The following is a 25,462-nucleotide window of genomic DNA, read 5'->3' as shown; positions in this document are numbered from 1 at the left end:
AACTCACCTATACCAATGCTGCACGAAAAAATTCAATTTAATCATTTTCAAACTTGACTCCCTTTTTATCAATTCAATGTATGTATACCTACTAGTTAATTATACATACACTATTACATATAGAAAATTAATGTTCCTCCTGTAATAATATAGAAATAAGAATATTTAATGTGGAATATCGTCAGTTGATGCGTATTTTTTTAGGCCCAGGATTGGCACGCGAGACGAGCAGATCAGAGAGAGAGAGAGAGAGAGAATCCCTTCTCTTCCTAAGAACAATAAACTTTTGTTACTTTTCGGATCTCGAGAAAGATGAAAGTGTAGAAATGAGAGTTGAGCGAAATTTCGGGGCAGTGGCTAAACTGTGATTGGTCCATTAATTTTTATCTTAATGCTTAAATTTTGCTAAAGTTTTTTTGTATGGCATGTGGCCCTGACGCGATGGCTGCATGGCTCTACTGCACTGAAATTACGTTAGACATTGCACTTTCGCTTAATTCCGCTTGGCCTGCAGCATACAAGGCGCGCCGGCCCGCACCTATACATATGTATATACACACTAGCTTTATCTATTTGGATCGAGGAATAGGAAATGTCCTTTAATATATGTATACCAATGCAGCAATAAGAAGGGGATCCTTGAAAGACAATTTAAGTTATTGCTCGCTTGATTTTTCTTCAAACTCGATCCTTATATTGACAATAGCTGCAGTGCACACTGGTGAGGAAAAAGGATTTCCATTTGGTCGTTCGTCTATAATAGATCTGTTCCAGTACCACCACCCCACCATCTATCTGCACTTGATTGGGATTTTAACTCCTTGATTATAGATATCTCTTAATTGAGAAAAATGATTTAATTTTCACGGGTGGGATAAACGGTAGAAGCGCGGGTGCTTTCTTGGATTGGCGATAGGGTGGAGGAGTGAGGGAGAAAGAGGGGAGGGAGATGTGCATTTGTCGTTGGAGGTGCGCAGGACAGGGTCGACCGTCGAGGTTCTCATCAAATATGAATGAACCGGGGAGAATGGCATGGCACGGATAAAGGTGAGGAGAAGTGCGCAGTGGGGAGGGGTATAAAATATTTCCCGCCTTCTCCCCGGCTCTTCCTTCCTGCTAACCGGCATTGGAAAAGTTTAAACCGGAAATACTGTTCCTGTGTCGGGCAGGCAGGACGCCCCCCAGCCGGGACTCCTCTACTCGGCTCTATAGCACATTCTACTCTTTTCATTCAACTTACGACGGCCGCTTTCCAACTTGGCGCGCATCTATACCTTATCTCCCGGCCATTGCATAATTAGCCCGCGACCAATTTCCAGCAAAATTTTAACATTCGACTCGACAGTTTACATCGCGATTCGAGAATCCCCATGATTATAAAGCCGAGACACGTTTAAAGATTGGTCCAGCCGCTATATTCCAACGCTCTTATTCGAGTCGTAGTCGAATCCGTCTCTATAGGGGTATATATAAGTCATATATGTATATGCAGCGAAGCACACAATTAATTCACTTTACTTAAATACATTGATCAGCAGCAGATTAACTAATATATAGATATAGATATATGATTTAGAGGATGTAACGACAGCATTTAATCTAGCACGAGTTAAGATGAGAGCTTCCTATATTATACTTTGTTAAATAATCTAATGGTCAATCTCAAAATTGCATTTCATATATATATATAGTGCATTATAACAATTATTTTTCTAAAGTACACAAGTTGATCGAGAAGCGTGTGTAGATATAATCAAGTGAGGAGAACGCGTTGGGTTTTGCGTGATGACGAAGGGAGAATTTAAAGATCACGGATCACAGGGATGAGCTTGTGTTTGAGGTGTATGTGAGTAGAAGGAATCGAGAAGGGATATACGTAGTTGGGAGATAGGAGAGAAAGAGTTACGTATTTCCCGTGGGATATCTCAATAGCTCTCGCAGCCTCCTTACTTACGGATTGATACTCAATTCCCGAGTTTAGCCTCGATCGCAAGGATCATTGCTAGCTAACTCTCTCGCCTCGATCACGAATAAATTCGACAATGGCTGCGGCCATAATGCATCGTTTTTGAGGTTATAAGGATTCATCGATTCAACGAACATTAAAATATTCCGGGCGAGAAAATCGTTTGCCTTCTATTTTATCACTGAACACGCGCTTCCCCCAAAATTCGATATCGATCATCAGCTAACATCGAAACATTTGGATGTGCAAAGAATTCTCAGTGATTTCCCTCTCTTGATTATTATACTTATCAATTAATCAATCTCCTTCTTTACATATATAGAGTATACGTCTTAATTTCAGCGAGATGATTCGTAATAGGCGCGAGTCTCAATACCTATATATATATATATATATAATAGGGATGTGGGCACGTTAGTCGGCAGAGAAACTCTGGCGAAACTAATTTGAAGGAACGGAGCTGCATGCTTTAATGGCCGTCGAAAAGTTAGAGGCCTCGCGCGCCGGGCTTACCAAATCCTCAAAGGCTGCAATTGCGTGAACCCTTGGAATCTCTGGTGGGAATGAATAGAATCGAGTGAAAAAAGATGTGTGCCCGTGTGGCAGATTTGTAGATTTATCATTTAAAGTTCTCGCTTCTATCTATTAAGCTAATAGTGGCTGGCAATAATTGTGCCGGAGGCGCGAGCCATCATCATCCCTGTAAATTTCTCTAAGCCCCCGGGCGGCCGTCGGGAGAGGGAAACGTTATTATTTTAACGTTTAACGCAAGTATGCCGGCGCTGCGCGGCGCGGGTGCCTGGATCCTCGCGTGATATAGCGGCGTAAGTAGAATCTAATCCTAATCTCAGTTCAACAAAGACTTAGCCAGAAGCCATTCGCTACAGAGCTTTTTCCCAGGGATTAAGGCAAATCCGTTTCAAATTCAAAGCAGCTGGCTTCCGGCCGATTGAAAATAATTCCGCGCGTTTCATCGCATCTTCATCCATTAGGTTTAATAGCCAGCTCTATATTTTGGCCCCCGTGCATCCATGGTCTTTCCCATAGATCCGATATTGCTCGCGCGGTAATAAGAATGAATGAATCTAGATCTAAGAGAGAGAGAGAGAGAGAGAGAGAGAAAGAGAGGTTTGTGCGCTGCAGGCAGTCTCAATTACGAAAGCATCCTAGGGAATCGTGCGCAGTTGTTCCTCACTCCAAAAGCGTCTATGGTATGTACGTATGGGGGTACATGTATGTAATACGTGCCCCATTGTCAGTGCCGCACCATCGAGTCACCCTGCCCATGTCCATTGCGTGTGTGTGTGTGTGTCACAGAGTGTGTTTAGTCAATCCTTCTCCTATATGTATATAATGATAAGCTTCTATATGCAAAAAAAGTCATCCCTTGGATTTCCTCCTTCCCTTTAAGCATGATCTCAACGCGTTGATACATACATATATATATATATATATATATATATACTTAGCATCTAGTATAGTACAACTGGTGCGCGCTACGTACATACCATTCGAAATACAAGAATTATATATAGATATATATTACGATGAATTTGAGCAATGGCAAGAGACCCGCAAAAACGAATGCTGCAAATGGTATCATCTGGATTTCCTTCTCCATTCAACACCATTCCTCATCGCTGCAGTTTAAATTATACATGCATGTCCTGGCTGGATAGCCGAGTAATACATAATCCAACTCGCTCGATATTGCTAGACTCTGACGCGATACGTACAATCCTAATAGTGGATTTTAAAGCAATGTAGAGTGCTTCGTTGAAATTTCTACTTGCTAACTGTTATTTTTAAGTATATTGAATTTTGTCAAAAACTTACCGAGCTGAATCCCATAACTTTGAGTAGCCAGACGGTGAGAGCGAGATTGAGAATGACGATGATCATGAGGCCGAGGATCAGGGAATAGAGACATCTCTTTCGCCAGCCATAAATGCCCAATCTGAATCCTCCAGTCTTGCTGCTTGCAGAACCGGCACGTTCCTCCACCCTGGAAGACCTTGAGGAGACGCCTTCAACGTTTCGATTTCCGGCACGACCAACTCCACTTCCGGAACCACCTGCCTCGTCCGACCATCCCTCCTGCCTCGACATTCTGCCAAAAAAAAACAAGCAAAATCGATTCCAAAGCTAAGATTTAACACGCGCCAACCACTTTCCACCTCTGTTATTTTATATCTTGAAAATTAATCAAACCTTTATACTTTATTCTTGAACACCGGCTGTGCGAAATTGTTCGGAGAAGAGAAATGCATCATGGAAGACAGCTCTCTCCCTCTCTCACTTGTACGCATACATACACACGCACATGTACGCCATCTCTCTCTCTCTCTTACTCACTCTCCAGTTTTCTTCTTATTCCGACAACGTGAGACGCTTTGCTTCAGACGTGCTCGGCTTTCAAAGCAAAAACCAAACTAAAAATCTCTTAAAAGCACAAGATATTCGACCTGGGAAATAATGTACTACTTGCTACTACTTTTAATCGAGTAGCATTGTCGCGAGGATATTGAAATATCCGTCTCGTGAAATTTTTAATGGCCTTCGTGTGTTTTGCCGAGAGTGGATTATTATCACAAGCGTTAGTTTTAAGCACGAGTCTCAAAAGAACGATTAAGCTCGTGATTAAGTTAGGTGGCTTTTGCTTTAACAAGGCCACTGGGCCAAATGAATTTATCCAATAGAGTTTTCTGCTATAGTAAATATCTCAACAAATATGTATATACCACACTTTTACTGATCGTTACGCTTTGTGCAGCGTTGGTACATATGCATTAAGCTTTAAAGATAAAGAAAGCAAAAGGAATATTATTGTAAAATCACTTGTCAGAATTTAGATTGAATTGAGTAATATAGGAAAAGATACAGAGGGCGGGGGGGGGGGGGGGGACGTATATATTTCAGGAGACGATGCAAGCATCATTACGATTGGTGCGTTTAAAAGAAAGGTTGTGCAAAGTAATTGGGAAGATCCGTCACGGAAATAATTGTTGCCTGCAGTGAAATTCACTGATATTTCGTTTATTTGCAAATTAGCGTCCGAGTAATCAACGTTAAAGGGCCAGGGTAGCATGTTACGTAGCGGAATATAAGGTAGTTAGCACACCGGGTTGCGCGAATGAGAGAAAGAGCTGGGGGTAGAACTTATGCAAAGCTAGCCGCAAAATACCTGACATAAACTTTCTTCCTAATCCCTCTGGCCTGCATCCATTGGGCCTCCGATGAACCAACATCCCTCCCTCCCTCTCCGGTCACTAACTCGCACCATCTTTACCACACCATACCTGCGCTCCTACCTTTTTATTTTCGACGCTCGAATAACGTACGCCATCTAGAGGCCCGAGTGCCGAACCCGCACTACAGAGACGATGGTAGCTAAAATATTTAATGGCAACCCCTTGCAGCTTACGAATAATTATGCCTTTCGCCGATGTAAAGAGCCTGGTCGTCGCTCGAAATTATAAAAGCTTCCAAGATAAACTTCACGAGGAAAGCCTATCTTCCGCTTTCCTTTTTCTCTTTCTCATAAAAGCACGCGCAATCTCCAAAAGATGTTCGATCGATCTTACCCTCACCTACATACATCAGCACATATATCGGTATTACGAATGTTTATATGCATTAAGGATCGATGGAAATTCGAATGGAAATAATAATGAGGCCAACGAAGAAGGTATAAATTTGTTTGGCACGATATATTTCTTGTCGAGAAATAAAAGCACGACAGGAGCTGGAAAGGGTCGTGCTATACGTATTATGAATTCAGGTCCAGGAGGCAATTATAAAGCGGAAATATTTCATGGACCATAAATACCCTCAGACGTATGTTAAACTCCATAGCAGAACTTCTGACGTAATGCGAAGTTAGCCACGGGACCATAATTTCACGGGGCAAAGGCAAACGGCGTAACAATTTGCGTCGAGTTACAGGTCCCTTTGCCGTTTGGCGCTAGAAAAATCTATAAAGGAGGGTGTGAGTATCGTCGAGAGAGAGAGAGAGAGAGCGAGAGCTCGTGTCGTGCTCCTCGTTAAGGTATTTGATTTTGTTCAATTAAATTATACGGAAGTTTGACGACGTAACATTGTTTTAAACATCAGCAAAGCTTAGATTGCCTCTTAGGCGTCGTCTCCGTATCTAATTCAAATTTAAAATAGGTATGTGTGTGTAGTATAGATATAGAGCTGAAATGCACAACACCAAAGTGTATAGTATATGTATAGCGCGGCAAGCATTCCTCATTAATTTTCAAGATTTGGCTTTGCAGAAGAACCGTTCCTGCAAACTCGATGGCAGCTAGCCGAGGAAAAACGCACGAGGGGTGTAACACTGTATACAAGCGCGAGCGCGTTATACTTGTCAATATGATATGGTTGAAAGGGATGGGGGAGGGAGGGGAGGGGGAGGGGTACGAACTTCATTGAAGCAGATTAAATTTGTGATGAGGCTCGATCGTATTAGGAACTTGACGAAGCAGCTAGTACAATGAAGCGAGTTCTGACTTTCCGTTCAACGAACTACAACCGATTGGGATTTAATCGACGCTATACAGCGGTCGACCGAACAAATGAAGGATCCTACGGTTGGTCAGGCTCCAGTCTTGAGGGTTATGGAGCTAAAGCAAGGACCGTAGTTAACTAAGTCCACCATGTACGAGGAGGAGGAATACATCAAATTTCAAAGATCGTCCCTCTATACCAATTAACCGTTCAATTTCAGGAAATTCAAACGAAAGCTGAAACTCGATTGAAGGTGTATCGGCAAAGGGGTGTATATCATTGAGAGCATCAGGGCGACTGGATCTTTAAATCGGCGATCGAGGGAGTGTACGCGCTTAAGTAAACACTATATGTATATGAATATAGTATATAACGAATATGTCCACAGTGTGGGATACAAGAAGACAGTAGATCGCGACTCGCGAGGCTCAAGGAAATAACTGCGTTGAACGATCGGGCTTTAATAAAGGAATAAGGTGCAATGGGGAAGGCGAGCAAGTGCATCGTGTTGTGTATATGGACATGCGAGGGATACAGGTATCGAGGTGGATCCTGGCACACGTGGATATAGGTTAATTATTTTCAGTAGCCGCCGCCGTGAGGCGCGGTGGAGAGCAAGGAGAAAAGCTTATCGGCTGGTTAGTCGGGAGCCGCAATTCTGTGGCGTCTTTGGTGGGGTTTGCGAGACCTGGCCGAGCTCTGGGCCGAGCCGTAGACCGTACGTACGAGGGTGGCCGTCGTGGCCGATGGTGGCTAAGCCAAGGTAGCTTTGGTGCACCGATGGGCCGAGGCCACAAGCCAAACATAGTTTAACTCCAATTGGCAGTAATGGAGTCGTTCGTCATGCCATGCACAGCCTTCCCCACCCCTCCTACCACCCCCTTATCAACCCTATCAAACCTATCAACCCTACGATTCCCTAGCTTACAACTTTCACAAGCCCAGATCTCTCTCTCCCTCTCTCTGCTTTGTTCGCTCTATCCGCGCCTTGCCAACCGAGCCAGCTCCGCGAGCGGAAAATGCTCCGTTATTTTGGCGAAAGAGCTAGGTCGACTCACCATGGCCATCGTTCCGAAAGTTTCGAAAACCTCGGCTCTGACCGACCCTTTTCTCTCGTCTCCCATCATCCTTCTATTCGAAAAGACTCATTGGAAAAATTGTCAATCTATATACTTTATAATGTAATCGCTACTTTGCATTTTTCCCTAATATATATTAATTATATTTCGTTTATCGAGAAAAGTGACAATATTTTCTACACAAAGAGGATTAATTTTACATCGCGTCACGACAGCGGAGCTAGGTGGATATATCAATATAATTAATGCAGCGTTTCGAGCTAATGAATTTAAGGCTTAAAGTAATGATCCAAGCTTGTAACACACTGATCTAATAAATTGGTTTACGGTGAAGAAGGTTTTAATTAATTTTGATAATGATAACCAGGGGAGAGCCTATAACTATAGCAATTCATAACCAAATATTTTGCGCTGCATCCTGTCCCAAAACCATCCAGGCAGGCAAAACAGCTGGTTAATAAATTCACTGTGAAACGACGTGCGAGGTCGTCCCGTTTAACGAGCAGATAAGCATTTACAACCCGATCGGTTCCGTATTATCGATTTTTCCCCCAAATCCTGATTAAGTAAATTTCAATGACACGATGTGCACCTAATAACCGTATGCGAAAAGAGATTTAAAATATATTTTATATATACATTACGTATGTGTGTTTCTCATTGTTTCATGTATAACACATACTATATAAGCGGAATATTTTAATCCGCCGCTGGAGAAAAGGTAAACTCGCGCTCGCGATTGTGCGTGTCCCTTTGATTGATGTAGCAATTATTGCACTTGTAAAACTTGTAGATATATATATATATATATATATATATCTCTGCAAGTAGCATTTTTCGCTGCACAATTGAGACGTGGAGATTTCCTAGAATTCAATTAGCAAGAAGGAATAATTTTTTGTAGGTTAAACTGATGGCGCGCGGGCGCTATAGTTTGGGGAAGGTTGAATGTGGTTGAACGAGAATTGGGAGGTTTCTGGGAAAGAGGTAGAGGTCTTGCTGGAAAAAGGTAAAAAGTGCAGGCGGACAGGTTTTTGCTGGTTGGAGGAAATCAAATTGGTTTAAGGACTGGAAGGGAGCTCGCCTTTGATCGCGTTACCGTCTCGATTTTGCGGATTAGAACTTGTCCTCCTTAGGTTCGCGTTACCTAGATAGTCGTCTGCCTTTGCAGTCGAGTGCAATGCCCACCTCGGACTTTTCCTTCGTCGCTACGTCGCGTCGCGTTGGTCCAACTCTAGCTCTATATCGGCGAGGTTCACCCTAACTGCATCAAGACCTATTCCTTCACCCGCAATGGTCTACAAAAAATCCTCAACTCGACGTTCCGTTTCAAAAGCTTCTCTTACCCGAAAGTCTTTCATCCAGCTTTAGAGCAATTAATTTCTTCAGCTTTTCAACTCAATTTACCATGTATAATTTATGTATATGCCAAAAATGGTTTGTACATTGCATGCTAAAAACTTGAGATGGATGATCTTCAGGATAAAACTGTAATCATTGGTAATTGGTGTCTTCGCTTATTGGTGGACCGTGCGTGCAATCGACGCAATATATTAGTGACCAGTGTTACCTTCTACCCTTTTGATCGTTCGAGAAGAAATGGCGAGGTTGAGAGAAAATGTAGAAAAGCAGAACAGATTAGAATCCAATGGAAAAACATAACAAGAGGAATATTCATCTTGAAGTAATAATATACCGAGGGTTTGATTGTTAAGTTGAATTAGCTGTAGTAAATGCATATATACCTGTGTATACAAGTTAGTTTCCTATAAATTCGTTGGAGGAAGAGCGAAGCAATAAAAATGAGGAGAGAAGGGATTGTGTGTGGGGTTTGCTAACAGTATATAGAGCATATCCATGGCAGTAGAAAAGAGCTATTAGGTTCGATCGTTAGTCGAAGAACAATTGATAGAACGCAGAGTGGCGTTCTTATACTTATTACAATTAGAGTCGCAAACGTCATAAAACTTATCTTAATGGCTCTAATGGATATTAAAGATATTACGGTTGTGGGGCGCATATGTATGCCGCGGCCGAGGATAGTTAAGAAAGGCTATAGTAGATGTATTCATCGCGCAGTTACATCTAAACTTTAATATGGCTTGGTATACGGGCGTTATAATATACTCGGAAATCGTAGGACGGCATCAGTCCGTGTACGTATAACGCGAATGGGACCACATAGTGGGCAATAAAGTTCCAAGTGCGATGCCGTAGTTAAGGCCTTTCTACTCTCAGATAAGTCTAGCCCCCGTGCCCATTATACAAGTTGAAATTTAAATTAAATCTCATATGTTGCAAGCTTAATGTAATGCGACCGCATTACAAGCCCTGAACCACCTTGTCGATTAATGCCCGACTAACGTGCCCAATGAACCTTGAATCACGATTCACTAGCCAATTATTTTTCCTATTACCACCAATAATTTCCTTTAACAGCTCGATCTACGTGCACGCGTTCGGCGCCAAGCTAACTCCTTCCATTCGATCCAGATTAGGATCATAGTGCATCGCGTCACGATTCATGTCCATTATGCCATATTATTGATATATTCTATAATTCGATGCGTATTATTTTCTCATGTCTTTTTCTACTTTCTGCCCATTACAATTTATCGAAGCATTTGACCCACGCGCGTAGCATTAGGTTGATTTGGCTCTAATACGTCGATACATATAGTATATGTATAGGCGATGAAAGAAAAGTGGTCGCGCGCGGCTGGCAGAGGGTGAGATTGAGTTTAAGAGTGCCGGGGGGAGGGGGGGTGGAGGTGCGAAAGAGAGAGAGACTCGGGTAAAAGAAAGGGCACGAAGATCACATGGGAGTTGGGTGCAGGATCAAGGAAGGTACATGTCAGTATGTGTGTGTGCGCGCGTGTCCACCCCCTTCCAATACACGAGGGATTTCGGAGGCCAGAATAGGCTGTGTGCGTGTGTGCTTTGATAGCTTCTCCTCCCCCGGACATCTCTCTTTGGCTATATATATATATATATAGTAGCGTAGGTGCAGCAGTGCTGCAGCTGAGGCAGAACCGCGTAAAGTTTCTATACGAATGAAAATGACACCTGCATCGATCACTAGCAACAGCTTACATCGATCACCAGACAGGTCCCTTTTCATCCTATATCCGAAACTCCTTTGAGACGACGCCGACGACGCGACGACGCGGGGCACGTGGGGGGAGTGGAGTGAGAGGGCCACGGGAAGGGTATAGGTATATATGTATATATATATAAGCACCCCCGCCTATGCGATATATCAGTAATATAGCCTATATAGCTGCTATCCCACACTCGGAAAACAAAGTAATGAGGATAGTCGAGATCGAAGCAATCGTGGGTGAAAAATCTTGCGCGACAGGAGGAAAAGTTTGAGTTATTTGGTTTGAACAGGAAAAAGCGTGGAGGGCGAGCAGCTAGGGAAATTAATTGGCGGCTTGGCGCAGATTAGGCAAAATTACATTAGTTGAAAGGAATGGCTCGGGGATTTCTGAGAGCTAGCAGCTAGAATACGTGGACGAGTTTATAAGCGTGGAAGAAGGGGGAAGAGAGAGAGAGAGAGAGAGAGAGCGAGAGGCTGGATGAATCCAGTGACTCGAGTCACTTGGAAATTTACCAGGAGTGGTTCGCCATGTTTTCCCGGGTAAACGAAACCATTTGTTTGCACCGCGCCGCCTTGGCTGGCTGTAAAAAAAGAGAAGCGTAATTCTCTCATGAAAATTCAACGTTTATCTCCGCTCACATCCGTGCTCGCGATTTAAGTTGCTCTTTTTCTACTCACCGCTTATACCGACCGGCGACCGACCGACCGACCGAAGCGACGCAGCGCGACGCAGTTTCCCGTTAATGACTCAAACACGGTGCATTATTAGCCGCTTTGCATTAGTCGCGTCGTTGCCCAGAAACCCTCCCTCCCCTCCTCTTCACTCCCTCTCGACTTTGCCTGCCTGGCCCCGCGCGACCCGATTTCTCACGCTTCCCTCTTTGCTCCACTGTAGCTGCTATACTCTGCACGCTTTCGGATAAAATAGCAAAACCAAAGCTTTCGCTATACTTTTAAAAGGATAACGTCTTTCGACCTCTTTAGTTTCCCTCGATCCCGTCCATCATACTTCGCACATAACCGAAAAAATAAAGTAAAAGATCCTATGATACGCGTGTGCAACATGTGCCATATAGCTATAAGTATATGTATGTATATGAATATAGTAGTGTCTCGGTCGAATAGACGTTGTCTTTTCATCCTGCGGTTTCACGTGGATTTGATCATCATTTACAAAAATATCGATATTTTCATCATATCAAACTAAATTATTATCGTTGCTCTTTATACTCTTGCAGCGCAGCTGTTTGCATTATTATTACTATTATTACGTGTTATAATGGAAAAAGTTGGAAACATTTGTGTGTATGGAAGAATTTCGCCTGCAGTAGCCAGCCGATTGAATTGGAGAAATTGCAGGGGTAAGAGAGAAAAGTGAAGCGTCAGATCCCGCAGGAGTTAGCAGTTTTATCCGAACGTGGAGGGGGTGGCAAAATGTTTATTCCGCACGTTGGCAAATCCGCAGGGTGATTCCGCGTGTCGCGCACGGACGTGGACGTCGGTACTCTCGACACAAGCAAATCCCATCGTCGACGGAATGTCGTTCGTTCTCACTCGTCGTCCTCGTCGTCGTCCTCGTCGCCGTCGTCGCCGTCGTCGTCGTCGAGCAGGCAGAGAAGAGCGAGGATCTGCAACGTGGCCGAGCACGAGGGTAGAATTTATAACTATCAGTCCGAATTTACGAGGCTCTCTCGCTTTTTCCAAAGCGGGCTGCGCTAGCCGCCAGGGTGTTGAAGGGGCCGGTTCTGCGTTGGATGGAGAGGGATCGAAAACGGCCACGGGATAGGAGAACCGTGCAACTACCTTCCCTTTATATGTGTGTGTGTGTGTGTACGGAGAGTAGGTGCAAATGTAGACTCTAATCCTGGCAACGGTGAGCCATCGACACAGCAAGATTTATCTCTACCTAGCCGTACCCGTAGCCATCCTACCTCGCACCTCCAACATGCAAGCCACTTGACGTTTCCCCCTGTGCCCGAATTTAATTCGACCGCTAGCCTTGCTTCCAATACTTTATCTTCCCCATACTCCACGATGGTATCTATTTTCCGCCAGTATTTCCCTATAGCCGATAGACTGTACGTATAGCTTTGGGAAATTACGAATGAATATTAATATCTCAAAATATATTGCAGTCAACACCTTTTCACCTGCGAATCGTCTATAAATTTCATCTGATTTATAATTGACCTTCTTTCAATTATAAACTCTATACACATGCTTATACACACACGCAAATAGTGTTTCGTAGCATAGAATAATAGCCATAATTTTGTTAATGCGACGAGATACCTTAGATCGATTTGATTAAACTTAATTGATATCGGGCAGAGGAGGAAACAACGTTTTAAAATTTAATTGAAAGATGATTTCAAGCGTAGGAATTAAATAAGAGCAGCTGCGAAGTACCTATAATTTTCAGGCGGCTCGCCAATTCGATCTCTGGAAAATCTTTTTTCTCCTGCTAACTTATTCCAATGCTAGGGGAATTAAATTAAACTATACGCGTATAGCAATACTTTATATGTTTCGCGATCATCGCTCTTTTCCTCGTCCTTTAATTCGTAAATTAAGCAAATATAGGCGTCAACTCGGTAGTTTAATTCATTAGTCGTCAAAAGTAGCAAAAAGTTCGCCATTTGTCTCGGTCATATCTGTATCCAGTGTGTAAAACACTCATCGTGGCGCGCGCTTTTTGGATATTTTCCTCTCTCTCTCTCTCTCTCTCTCTCTCTCTCTCTCTCTCTTTATAATTATAAAAAGAAAATATTAACAACAACAAAATGGACGTATGACAGAGAAAGTTTATATATGTATACATATGTGTGCAATCGATGTGCAGTGCAAAATGAATGCATGCGCGTTGGAATCAATATATATATATATATATATATAATTCTCTAATGCACGCGAGTATCCCGTGGCTCGGATTTAGGGATGGAAAATCGACTGTATGCATATATATGGTGGTACTGTAGCAATAATCCTGTAAGGCCAGTCTGGTCCGAAAATGGCACATGCACATAACCTCCTCCTCCTCCTCCTTCTTCACCGTGGTGTCGTGGTGTCGTTGTGCCGTGTGGTGCCGTGGTACAGTAGTCCTCCTCCTCGAAGCCAGAGCCGTTCTCGGGGAAACTAATCGAATGAATAAAACAGCGGGCGTTAACGAACAGGTCGGTCCCTCTTGGCCACGATGCCAGTTTCGAAACTTTGCTAATGGAATCGCGTCTGCTCGTAAAGGAAATATTAAATGTTCCTCGCATATGGATCGAGCCCTTGGCCCGCGAGCACTCGCGGCAAATACCAAACGCGTCGCGGCTTATCAACCACCGGCAGAATCATAGCAGCTCTCGAGAAATATAGTATATTATGTACATGTACACATATGTATATACATATACCTATACGCATATCGTCCTCGACACAGAATTGAATTCCATAGTAATACATGTAAGATGGCTCTATAGGATTTTCACGGTTTCTCGACCGTTTCTGACGATATATATGCCACTGTATACATATATATATATATATATATATATATATATATATATTGAATGGAGAAAAGGGAAGAAGAGAGGATGCATGGCTGGTATAGATGGTTGGTTAATTTTGCACGAGCTTACGGTCGCCGCTTTCGGTCCGGTGAAGTTGGACTAAACGGATTGCCGTGTCCGGTACTCCGCTTCGCATGGCAAGGCCTCGCCATGTACATACAATGTGCGCGTACAATTCTGCAGCACTAACGCGCGCCATGGCTTGCTTCGTGGTAATGTGATTCCGGAGCCGCCGAGTTGGTTCTCCGGGTCGTCCCGTCGTCCCGTCGAACATCCCCAAAGCCCCCAACGCACGGTACAACCATGCATAGACTGTAGCATAGACACGCTCACCCTGGCCGATTCGATAGTGACCCATGCAGTTGCAGATATCCCTCCAACGTTTCCTAGCAGCTTCTGGCAACTGTGTGCCAACTGTCAAGTCCATCTGCGCGGGATATACATATATAGCGCGTATCCTTACGCGCCTACCCTTGCACCTTCCTCACTCCTATATATAGCTACAAAATCCGTCTATGGAGAAAGCATGTAGTCCTCGGGAGCTTGCCGCAGTTTAGCCTTGCATCCTCCGCACGCGTTAACCTTCATCCGGAATCACCAATCGATTCACCACCGCGTCAGATCCGCCATGCAGATACACACATGCATTTGCATTTCTCCGACGATCCTTCCCACTTCCGGCTCTAATCGGCTCATTACCTTTTCCAATACTTTAGCTATTATATGTGTACACACATATATGTATATTTACATCCGCGTCACATTCTTCTATAAAGCCAAAATGGCTGGTGAATTATGCACGTATATTGCAATAGGAATGCTTGTAGTTATTTTGTGAAAAAAAAAATTGAAATATCCTATCGCGCAGTTGACAGTGCTGGCGCGCGCCTGAACTCGAGCGACGCACAAGAGGAACAACCGGCAATATAAACTGGAGTAAGGAAAAGATTTATGAAGGGAACGATCGGTCATGCGAGTCCAGCAAACCGAAGCGATGTTCCAGTCCTGTTTTCAACAGGCGAGCTCAGCGAGCTCAGCGAGTTGCTCGATCGAGCGAGATCACAGTCGAATCCTTGCTGCTCCCCTCCATCCCTTCCCATCGTGCATCGTTCTCCAAGGGTATGCTGTGGCAAGAAATCGATTGATTCTGCATAAGAGGTTGCAGCGTATACGTATACGTACTGCAGAGGACCGTCCATCTACATCGTCCATCCCTTCGGATGATCACGTTCCACTCATCCCGAACAATCGATCCTTCAAAGGAATCGTCGCTGAAATTACTGCCCGGGGATCTATCCCCCTTCCTCGAATCTCTTCTTCATCCGCAACGTTACGTCAACCTTGTTAAATCACACGTTCCTATCGTTCGGGACCCATCTGCAATTTAACGCATTACCTTTCGCCCCATTGCAAAATCTCGCGCAAATTTATTATCCATCGGATACGAATAATTTAGTATTTCTATAAATCGCTACAGCTTAATTCTTAAGTTGTTTTTCCACACACACACATATACTCGATTCGTGATTTTAATACATAGGAGAGGCGTATATATATATATTTGTAGATTTCTGATAATCTATAAAAAACAACTGGTTAGGAACAGTTTGAGCGCTATGTATAGTGAAGGTTAAAAGAAGCTGGGGTGCATCGATGGTTATTCTTTACAGAGAGAGAGAGAATGAGAGAGAAGGGGGTGGGAGTATCGTGAATCGTAAATCGCGAATGGCTATATCTATTGGTTTGTTTGACTTGTAAGCCTCACGGGTAACTGGATAATATAAGCTGGTGGCACTGCAGGTAGAGAGAAGGAGGGTTTGACTTTACATTCGAGTGTATATATACCCGAAGCCGTATTCACGTATATATATATATATATATATATATAGAAATATACGCGCGCGCGGTCGAGCAAGAGTAGGGGAGGGGGTAGTGGACCAATGTTTGAATTCCGTCTCGGATGTCGCCTTGCCCGTACCTCTGTACTTGGTTCTCTCCGTATTCCGTATACGGGAATGGGATCCCCTCCCGCGAGACTCGATCCTCCCGAACCGAAAGCCGGCCAACGATCCAACAATCTCGGCCTCCGACCTTATATATCAAGCCGAGAAAGTTTAGTCCTTCAAAGACTTCCTGCGGCAGCTTTCCTTTAAAGCATCGATTCATCCTCTTGAATACTAGCTGGTAGGTTATACTACAGGGGAAAATCCTCCAATGTAACCCTTTCGTTCGATCCTTCAAGGATTCTCCTCCTCAATCACTGACCATACATCCCTCGCACGACAATTTTAAATCAAATCACAGATTGTGTCGGGTTAGGGCTCGCCGAGCAGGGTGCTATGAAGATCCAACTGAGAAAGATCCTAGCTCGCGCGCGCGATTCCTGCAAATCAATAATTGCTTAGTTATTCCTTCCCTGGCAACAAATTACGCAGCTTCCGAGAGAGAGAGAGAGAGAGATTGTATATATATATATATATATATATATCGGTAATCGATTGGACCTTTCCGATATATATACTCCACTATCGGCGATTTGGTGATTAGTGAGAAAATAATTGAGTTTGCCGATTGCCAGTCGACTGGCCAGTGCCGACTCGTCCCCGTTGCACGATCTCTGATTGAATCTTGGTGTAAGGGATTAGTTCGGGGCTAAGATAACACTCGCGATTCACTACCCGAGGGAGGGAGCTTGAGCTTGAGTAGTTGGAGACGAGAAGTGGCAAGACGTTCGCTGAAATTACGTTTCCTACTCGGAGAGCATCAAAGTTTTCCAAAGGCTGCCTCGGCCGCGAGAGCTACTTTCCCTAATGAATATGCAACTGATATCGTTAAAGGATTTTAGTCGCAAGTGCATGGGACGTTGCTTTTCGATCGGAAGAAAAAGAATGCACGTTTTTATATATTCATAATTTAATGGAGGACTAGGAAATTAGTATATACATATAGCGAGGAGTAGGTACATTGTGTTTATTGATTGCAGGGCAACCTATTGGTTCTATCGATTCGCGAAATAACTGTCCCATTCAACCGCTTTATATATTAATATATATACACATGGAATATGTACAGTGAGAAGGATTAGTATATAGTGCGAAGCTGATGACTGGCGTACCCTGAATTACTATCGATGGGACTGTAGAGGTGGGGAGCAGGTCCCGGGTGGTAGTTAAGACAGGTGAATTTGTATATGGAAAGGCGTGTAGGGGAATGAGGACCAAAGATGTAGGTATAGCGTAGGGGGTTACAAACACACACACACACACACATATATATATATATATATATATACCTGGCTGTTGCTGTCGAGGAGGACCGCGCATGGAATCTTGAGATTCGTATTCGTATTCGTATTCCGGAGCGGGTAGAGTCGGAGCCGAGCCGCAGGTATACGGAGCTTTCGGTTTGCATGGGCTAGTGGAACTTCCGTAATGCGTTAATCCGGCAGGCACGTATCTACGCTCTGGAGATAAGCTCGCGCGACACCAGCCGCCAGCCAGCCAGCTACGTCGGTTGGATTGTAACGGGCGATTTTACTCTCTCTCTCTCTACGCGACGGACTCGTCTGCGCTATTCCTAGCCTGCTCCTATACCTACCTACCTATATAGAACATCAACCCCTGCGAGTTGCACTTTCAAGCCCTTCAGGCTTCCTTCCTTCTCTCCCTCCCCCTACCTTTTCACGATCCTCCCGTGTTTCTCCATCGCTGTTCCCTGTATACACACACTCACACATAGAGAGAGAGAGAGAGAGAGAGAGAGAGAGAGAGAGAGTTTAACCTATAACCTGAAGACCCCCGATAGTAGAGCATTCGCTCTCCTCCCTATAGCTTGTCTCTGCCTGAACCAACCAAGGCGGCATGGCATGCGGCAACTCCAGCTTGCGGTACGGCCACTATACGTGCATGGCACGGATATATATGCAACGTAACCTTTTGCAGCTTTCTCTAATATCCTCCCATTTCACATCCCCCTCCTGGACCTGATCGCTCGCTCGCTCGCTCTCGCTAACATCCTACGTGACGACCAAGACGCGCGCGCCGACCTTGCTCGACTTCTCTTAATCGAGTCTTGGGCGCCAATCCCACCCCTAGATTAGACCTGCCACTACCATCAACCCTTATCTAGCTTCCATTAATTTTTAACGGCTGCACTCGTCGACGATACCTTTTACTCCGGAGCTTAAAAATTAACCACCCCTAATCTTCCTCTTACTGTCATTCACCAAATCCATTAAAACTTTCACTTATTCAAGCTACTTTTCCTGCAAATTAACCATGTCCCAGGTTCGCCGTTCCCGCAAACCCTCGATATCATCCGCCATTTCAATCTGTCAAATCGCTTATTTCATTAGACCGCCGGAGCATTATTCCGCAATCTATCCCAGAATCGTCTCAAATATCTCGATTATACTCTAGCTACTCTTCACCCTTATATATATGTACTTTATTGCACACACACACACACACACACATAGTATATAAATATTGAAAAATAAAAGATTCAGCCTTAATATCGGCGAGCAGAATTATCCAGTTGGAATATTCAATTCTACTTTACCGCTAATTTAATATTCGACTCTCGATTCGCGCGCTTGCTCACTTTCTCGCTCGCTCGCGCACGTGCGGTAATACGCCGGGGTTTTTAGCTGAATTTGGATTTTGTTACCGTGCCAGGACAGAAGCCGGCGATTACGTGAGTGGCTAGCGGATAAATAAATACGTCACTGAATTCGAGACACGAGTTTCGAATGTCTCTGGTTCTCTCGTAAAATCCCTTGGTACGATAAATTATTCAGGCGTGCAAATCGCGATCCGGCCAGACGGAACTGCGCGCTGACCACAACGCTCCACCAAGAGTCGTTATACCTCCACCCCCTCCCCCTCCTCCTCTATACCTCACCCTTTCGACCAACTTTTTTCCAACCGATTTTTTGCTCCCAAACGTAATATCGTAATACCTTACTGACACTTGATACAGTATCTATACCAATGGTGCGCGTACGTATATACACGTGCACACACACATGTATACAATACTGTACTATATCTCGATGTTCGAATTAAAAAATTCAATTTTACCATTTATCCTGATGGAACGAATATGATAACCTAGCTCCTATGTATTTTTATTCCTTCCTTTTGTCATATATAAATATAAGAGCGTGGAAAAGATTGACGCGACCACCAACTTTCGGCAGAATTAAGTAGACCTACGCATAGAGCAAACGACAGCCATCCTGCTTGGTCAGGTAAGGCAAGTTTGGGAAACTGGCACTTTGAAGGACGCCCTTGGCAAATGCTATCACGCCCTATTACAAACAGCCCGAGGAAATGGAACGCTGCTCGAGTCAAAGCACGTGATAAATTATAAACCCATCCCAGACTATATATATATATATATATATATATACATAAAGTGTGTCTGTACTTTCTCGATCGAATTAGGATGCTACGCGCGGCCGGCGCGCAGCTCACAGACCCTCAATGATTTATCAACGAGCCGCGGCAGAGCAGTAGTATCTTGTATCCTGCGCATCACACTCCCCCCTCTCCTATTATTACAAGTCTGCATGATAAAAAATACCATTTCGCGAATTGATCGATCAATCCTCCTCGAAGGAAACGTACACGCATAGATATCTATATATATATGTATCTCGTAGCGGTATCATCACTAATATTTTTCCTTACGTTTAATTTTAAATTGTAAATTAAATCTGGTCCAATCCTGTGTGTGTATATATATATATATATATATTATATATATATAACATTTGACATAGCGTACGAGGAATAAAAGAGTGAAAATGATATCTAGTTAATGGAGCGAAGGATTTTCTTATATCAGCTGTTTCTCTCTCTCTCTAACTGTATAATGGCGAAGCTGCAGTTTAATTCGACCGGAAAACGTCACTATTTTCTGAGAGACGCCGCTCCGCTTGCGCTCCCCACATTCCCTCTCCCTCGCGCGATCTACCATACCTGTTAAATTCCTATCTCTCGTGAAATAGACGCGCGCGCGGAAGGAACACCATTGCACTTGTGCAACGTGTACGAGCCTCTCCCCTAACTTATTACTTACCCTAACTCCTGCGCGGTATAAAGCACAGGTGAACGGTAATTTCCTAGCGATCTTAATCCTCATAGCTTTGTTATTGGTAATTAGTGTCTACCGATCTCATAGATGCGCCACGTTTAATAGCTCTCCACGGACATAAAATCGAATACGCCCCGCCGATCGAGCCGAAACTATCAAAATTTTCGAGACATTAAAGTCTTTAGGGATTCTTTACGAGGAAATTTACCGAGATATTTCTACAATTTCTTCCATTTTCATGCAGGGGATAGATTCAGCGACTGCAGGCGATCGAGCCGAATAATTCGTGTGGCACGTGAAGCCTGATGGATCTACGATATAGTATATTTGTCGTATAGTTGCGGTCTCGTGAGTCAGTCAAGTCTATCCAATGAGATTAGCCTCCAGTGCAGTGTTAGGCTCTGTGCATGCACAGTGTAAGGAGCGGGGGTGGGGGGGGGGGGGGGGGGGGTGCTGGGAAAGATAGGGAGAGATTGGAGACAGGTGAGTCGCGCGCGCACAAACGTTTAGTTTAACACACTGCTGCGGAGCACTGGCAAGGACTTTCCACTCGATAGGAACGCTCGCGTTATATAGTTGTCTATATATATATAAAGAGAGAGAGAGAGAGAGAGAGAGGGGAAAGGAACGAGAGCTGTCTCGAAAGTCTCCGAACAAGATCGTATTCCACGGGGGTATCTGCTGGGAACTCTCCACGCTTGATGATAATAGAATCAGCGTGTGCGGAATGTCGAGGAGAGTGAGAGAGGGAGAGAGTGCAGAGGCAGTGCAGCAGCAGCAGCAGCAGGGCCAGAAGAGGAGATAAAGTAAAGAGACAACAGGATGGCGTTGGTGACAAACAAAGTTTAGGTCGAATCTCGCTCACCAGCAAACTGCGCGTTCACCTCGTCTCGCCCGCGTCGTCGAGTTAAGCCGCGTGTCGCTTTTCCAACCCCCTAGCTCGTCACTCCCCCAGGAATACCTCTCGTAATCCTTCCTTGTCCATTTTCACGTCTGCTCCGCGAATATCCAGTTTTACGATTCTTTTCCCTCATTTATTTCGACCCCTTATGATTGAAATGCCAATTAATTGCACGAGCAGCTGGTTACATATATGCATCTACGATTGTACGATTGAAAAGTGAAAGTCGGAGGTGCTGGTGACGTATACATGCGCCTAAAATAAGAACGAGTAAGGCACGGATAGGGAGAGGGGCAAGTGCGGCGATACGGCCCGTCATATCTGCCACGGTGAAAATCGACCCCGACCAATATACGACGTTTCAATTTTCCCTGGCTCGCTCGCTCTCGTCCATGCCGTGTCCCGGCTACGATCAGCCAGCAGCCAGCTTCTTCTCCGCGCCGACCAGCTAATATTCTCGCCTTGGAAACTTTCTTAAGCCCCTTTTACCAAAGACGTCGAGGGCGGTAAGTGACTAAGCGTCAAGTGTACACAACCTCCTCTCCCACGCTATGAAATCGAACCTATTAAATCTGCTATCGACACCAGCCATCCCCCCACCCCCAACCCCTCCTCTACCAATCACCCTCCCACAATTCAAACCCTTTCAAGCCAGCACATTGCTAAAACTAAATCGCACAAACTTATTCTTTTTTTGCTATACCTATACAGAGCTTTTACTGTCATTCGAAAAACTCCTTGACGTAGAGGAGGAGAAAGCAACAGATTTTTACCTCCTACTCCATCCCTTTTACAAATTTCTTTCGCCATAAGACAATTATTGTAAACTTATATACGATAGGTTTGACCACTCCAAATCACTCCGTATCTCTCTAATATAAATATTGGACTGCCCTCATTTTTCTCTCGCTCTATAGTCCCGAAAATCGTTAATTTGAACAGAAAAACAAATTTTTCCAAATTACTCGGCTGAATAAAAATTTTTTTTACAACTGCTACAATCAACATTTATGTCAAGTTTACGTAAAAATTCATTTACCTCCGAAATTATAAAGGATATCAAGTTATTGTTAAGAACCTTGTAGGAAGAAAATGAAAAGAGGCATAGAAAAGATTATATAAAGAAAATTGATATCTGTTATAATTTCGGGGGATAAATGAATTTTTATGTAAATTTAACATGAATGTTGATTGAGGTAGTACTAAAAAATTTTTTGTTGTGCTGAATATTTGAGAAAATTGTTTCTTCTATCCAAATTAATGATTTTCGGGACAGGAGCAAGAGAAAAATAAAGAAAAAAATTCAGGATAGTCTAATATATACATATATAGGATGGTTTTGAAACAGACCATTTTGCAATTTTGATAACGGCAGCCGCTCCAAATTCGTTCTAATTAAATAGAAAAATATAATATACTAAAGCGTGAACAAGTCACTTACTTTGTCCCATTTGAAAATCATAGGATTTTGATGTTCTGTGTAAATTAATTTTAAATTTTTCGTCTTTATTACCTTAACAATTTTTAAATCTTGTAAAACTGTCAAGCATAAATATTAGCAATTGGGTAAATGCTGAACGAATTTTCCTTTATATACATAAAGTTTGGCACATGGCCAATATCAGGGTTTAAGGTCGATTTCAATCATGTGCGAATTTTTGTATATATATGTAAAGGAAAATTCGCATGCTAATACTTATATACTTGACAATTTTACACGATTTAAAAATTGTTAAGGTATTAGATGAGAAAAATCTAAAATTAATGTATAAAATCCATCAAAATCCAATGTTATTTAAATAGGAGAAGGTATGTGGTCGGAACATGCTTTAAGATTTTTTTAGCAGTTCTAATTTTTCGGATACTTTTTATGTATTTGGAGCTGATTTGAAAGCTGGTGTGTCATAATAATTAAAAAAACCCTTTTCTAAGAACAATGTGTACCATAATATATATATATATATACAGGCAAAAAGTTTGGCCCTCTTTACACATAATAGAAACGAAAATCATGATTCAAGTTAAAAGTAAAAGTTTTCCTCACTGCGAATGTTCGACGCGGCTTGAAAAGTCAATGAGAAAATGGTCAGCTACATCCGACAAATAAACGCAATATAACTTTTCGACGTCCGATTCGTTCCTTTCTTGCCGGGGAAGCTTCAGGAAAATATCCAGCGTTAAATGAAACGGACGAATAGGCGCGCAGTTGCCTGGACTGAGGTTATTCGGAAAAGAAGAGAAAAGCAGTTTATGGGGAGCAAAGTTGTTGTTTGGCAGGGACAATGGCGAAACGACTCGGTCGATGTACGCTATGCTTTTCGCTCCAACTATCCACCCGAAACGCAAACTGTTTCTCCATTTACATTAAACTGGCCTCGCATTTCATCCTCGCCCAAATGCAATTATCGCAAAAAAAAATTCAATTGCAATCAATCTTTTCTTCTTTTTTTTATCTTTAGTAGCACAACAGATATTTTACACACAGATGATTATACACGTATATATATTGTGACGCTACTGTCTATCCCGAGGGGTAGAGTAGAAGGGGAGGAAGGAGTGATCCCTCACCGATCGCGTTCGCGTCCCAATAGACGACTTCCTACTAGACCCGGGCGCCTTCGATGTACAATTAAATACGAACCGAATATTTATTTTTACAGAGGGGGTTCTAACCCTCGTACGCGATTTTAGGGGATGAGGTGCTAATAATTATACTCGTTAAATTCGGTTTAACGCTGTTTATTACAAATCTCTTATTACTTCCAAACAATATTCGTTATACACTAAGCTGTGCGAACGCGGCTGAAGTCCCGATGACGTATTAGCTAGCTTCGCGCTCGAGCCACTAGTCGGTGCTCGCGACGGAATCCACTGAGTCGCGCGGTACACCGCGCGCCACCGGCGGATTCCTGGGCCAACTACTACGCGACGTCACCCAGATGAGTCCCTACTCTCGCGCGTGCGCAGTACTCTACTATTGTCGCACTAACTGAGTTCCCGCGTACTCGATCACAACAAACGACCCGGATTGTTTGATGCGAGTACATAAGGTCGCGAATCTCTACGAAAATCTACTAAGTCCGCGGCCTTGACCCGACTCAAGCAAGGGAACGATCACGTTAACCGTTAAAATCAACGATATTACGTACTCGCGAAATACTCTTTCTAATCGCGTCTAGAACATAAAATCGGATGTGGCCGGATGGTCCGACAGAGTGACCACTCCGCTGTGTTGCCCGCTTACCCTTGACAAGTGAACAAGGTCAACGGTTTCCTATAAAACCGATCGGTGCTATGTACGAGTCCTTAAGCCTAACACATCACGGGACGTCACAGGAGTTTGTTACGTAACTCATATTCACCCTTAATTTGGCTCGCAAGGGCTGGCTCTCTTCTCTCTCTCTATCTCTCTGTCTCTTTCCCTCTCGCTCTTCCGTCTCTTTCTTGTTCTCTCTCGCTCTCTCTCTCCCTCTTTGCTCTCGCTCTCCCTTTATCCCGGTCGTCCTTGTAGCTGACCTTTAGGGCTTAGGTCTGGTGTGCCTCGCTGTCCGGTATGGGATGGGTTCGCGGCTCTCTGTCAGTCGCTGTACTTTGTTTTATGACAATCCTGCAGCGGCGGCTGTCATTGAAGTCGTGGAAACGCGTATCGGCGGCGGCCGGTACAAATCTGGCACTCTGTCACCTCTGACATCTAAACTACGTGTGTCGGGGCAGCTCATTACAGCAGGTAAGGCCCTGCGCTTGTCTCGCCGCTACCCCGCTACACCCATCGCCCGTCACTAAGGAGCCGACAAGTTATCGATCCTAGATCCATAACTCATCGGTTGATAACTCCTCAGTTCGCACACGACACGCCTATCTAGCGCTTGAGATTAGCAAAGCGCTAGATGGCAGCTATTGTTACGCTGCGAGAACGCAACGTTACAATATAGGTATATATATTTTTATATATGCATGTGCATTTATCGTTGGACCCATTCATTCTTCTTCATTTTCCCCTTTTACAATAATATTCGTAAGAACGCAATCAAGCTGCATTTTTTGTTTCATGTATATATAATTACATAATAGACATATAGCTCTAAGTATGAATATTTATACATTTTACCGTAGAGATCGAGCTATTATAATTAGCAGGCATCTATTAGCTCGAATTTTTATTCCCGACTAATATTTGCGTTGGAGCAATTATTATTCCGCTGAAGCTTATCGAGGAAAGACGTGTGCTTGCGCGCGCGCGCGTTT

General features: G+C 43.6%; 1 protein-coding gene across 6 annotated transcripts in view; it reads right to left on the bottom strand.

The window, feature by feature from the left end:
• Scgdelta (sarcoglycan delta) overlaps positions 1-25,462 on the bottom strand; it is a 142,153-nt gene that overhangs the window by 7,595 nt on the left and 109,096 nt on the right. For 5 of the 6 annotated variants that reach the window (XM_066732232.1, XM_066732257.1, XM_066732240.1 and 2 more), the window contains one exon: positions 3,803-4,076. In XM_066732232.1, the coding sequence (XP_066588329.1) occupies positions 3,803-4,076 (274 nt within the window). Of the gene's footprint in view, positions 1-3,802; positions 4,077-24,579; positions 24,745-25,462 lie in introns of those variants that run through there. The other variant, XM_066732279.1, reaches the window with a different exon arrangement.

Source organism: Prorops nasuta, unplaced genomic scaffold, assembly GCF_024137725.1.
Source record: "Prorops nasuta isolate Cenicafe-Biocafe unplaced genomic scaffold, Cenicafe_Pnas_1.2 PNAS00002, whole genome shotgun sequence".
NCBI classification, from domain to species: Eukaryota; Metazoa; Arthropoda; class Insecta; order Hymenoptera; family Bethylidae; genus Prorops; species Prorops nasuta.
The sequence above is the reverse complement of the archived record's forward strand: the minus strand, read 5'-3'. Positions and strand labels throughout refer to the sequence as shown.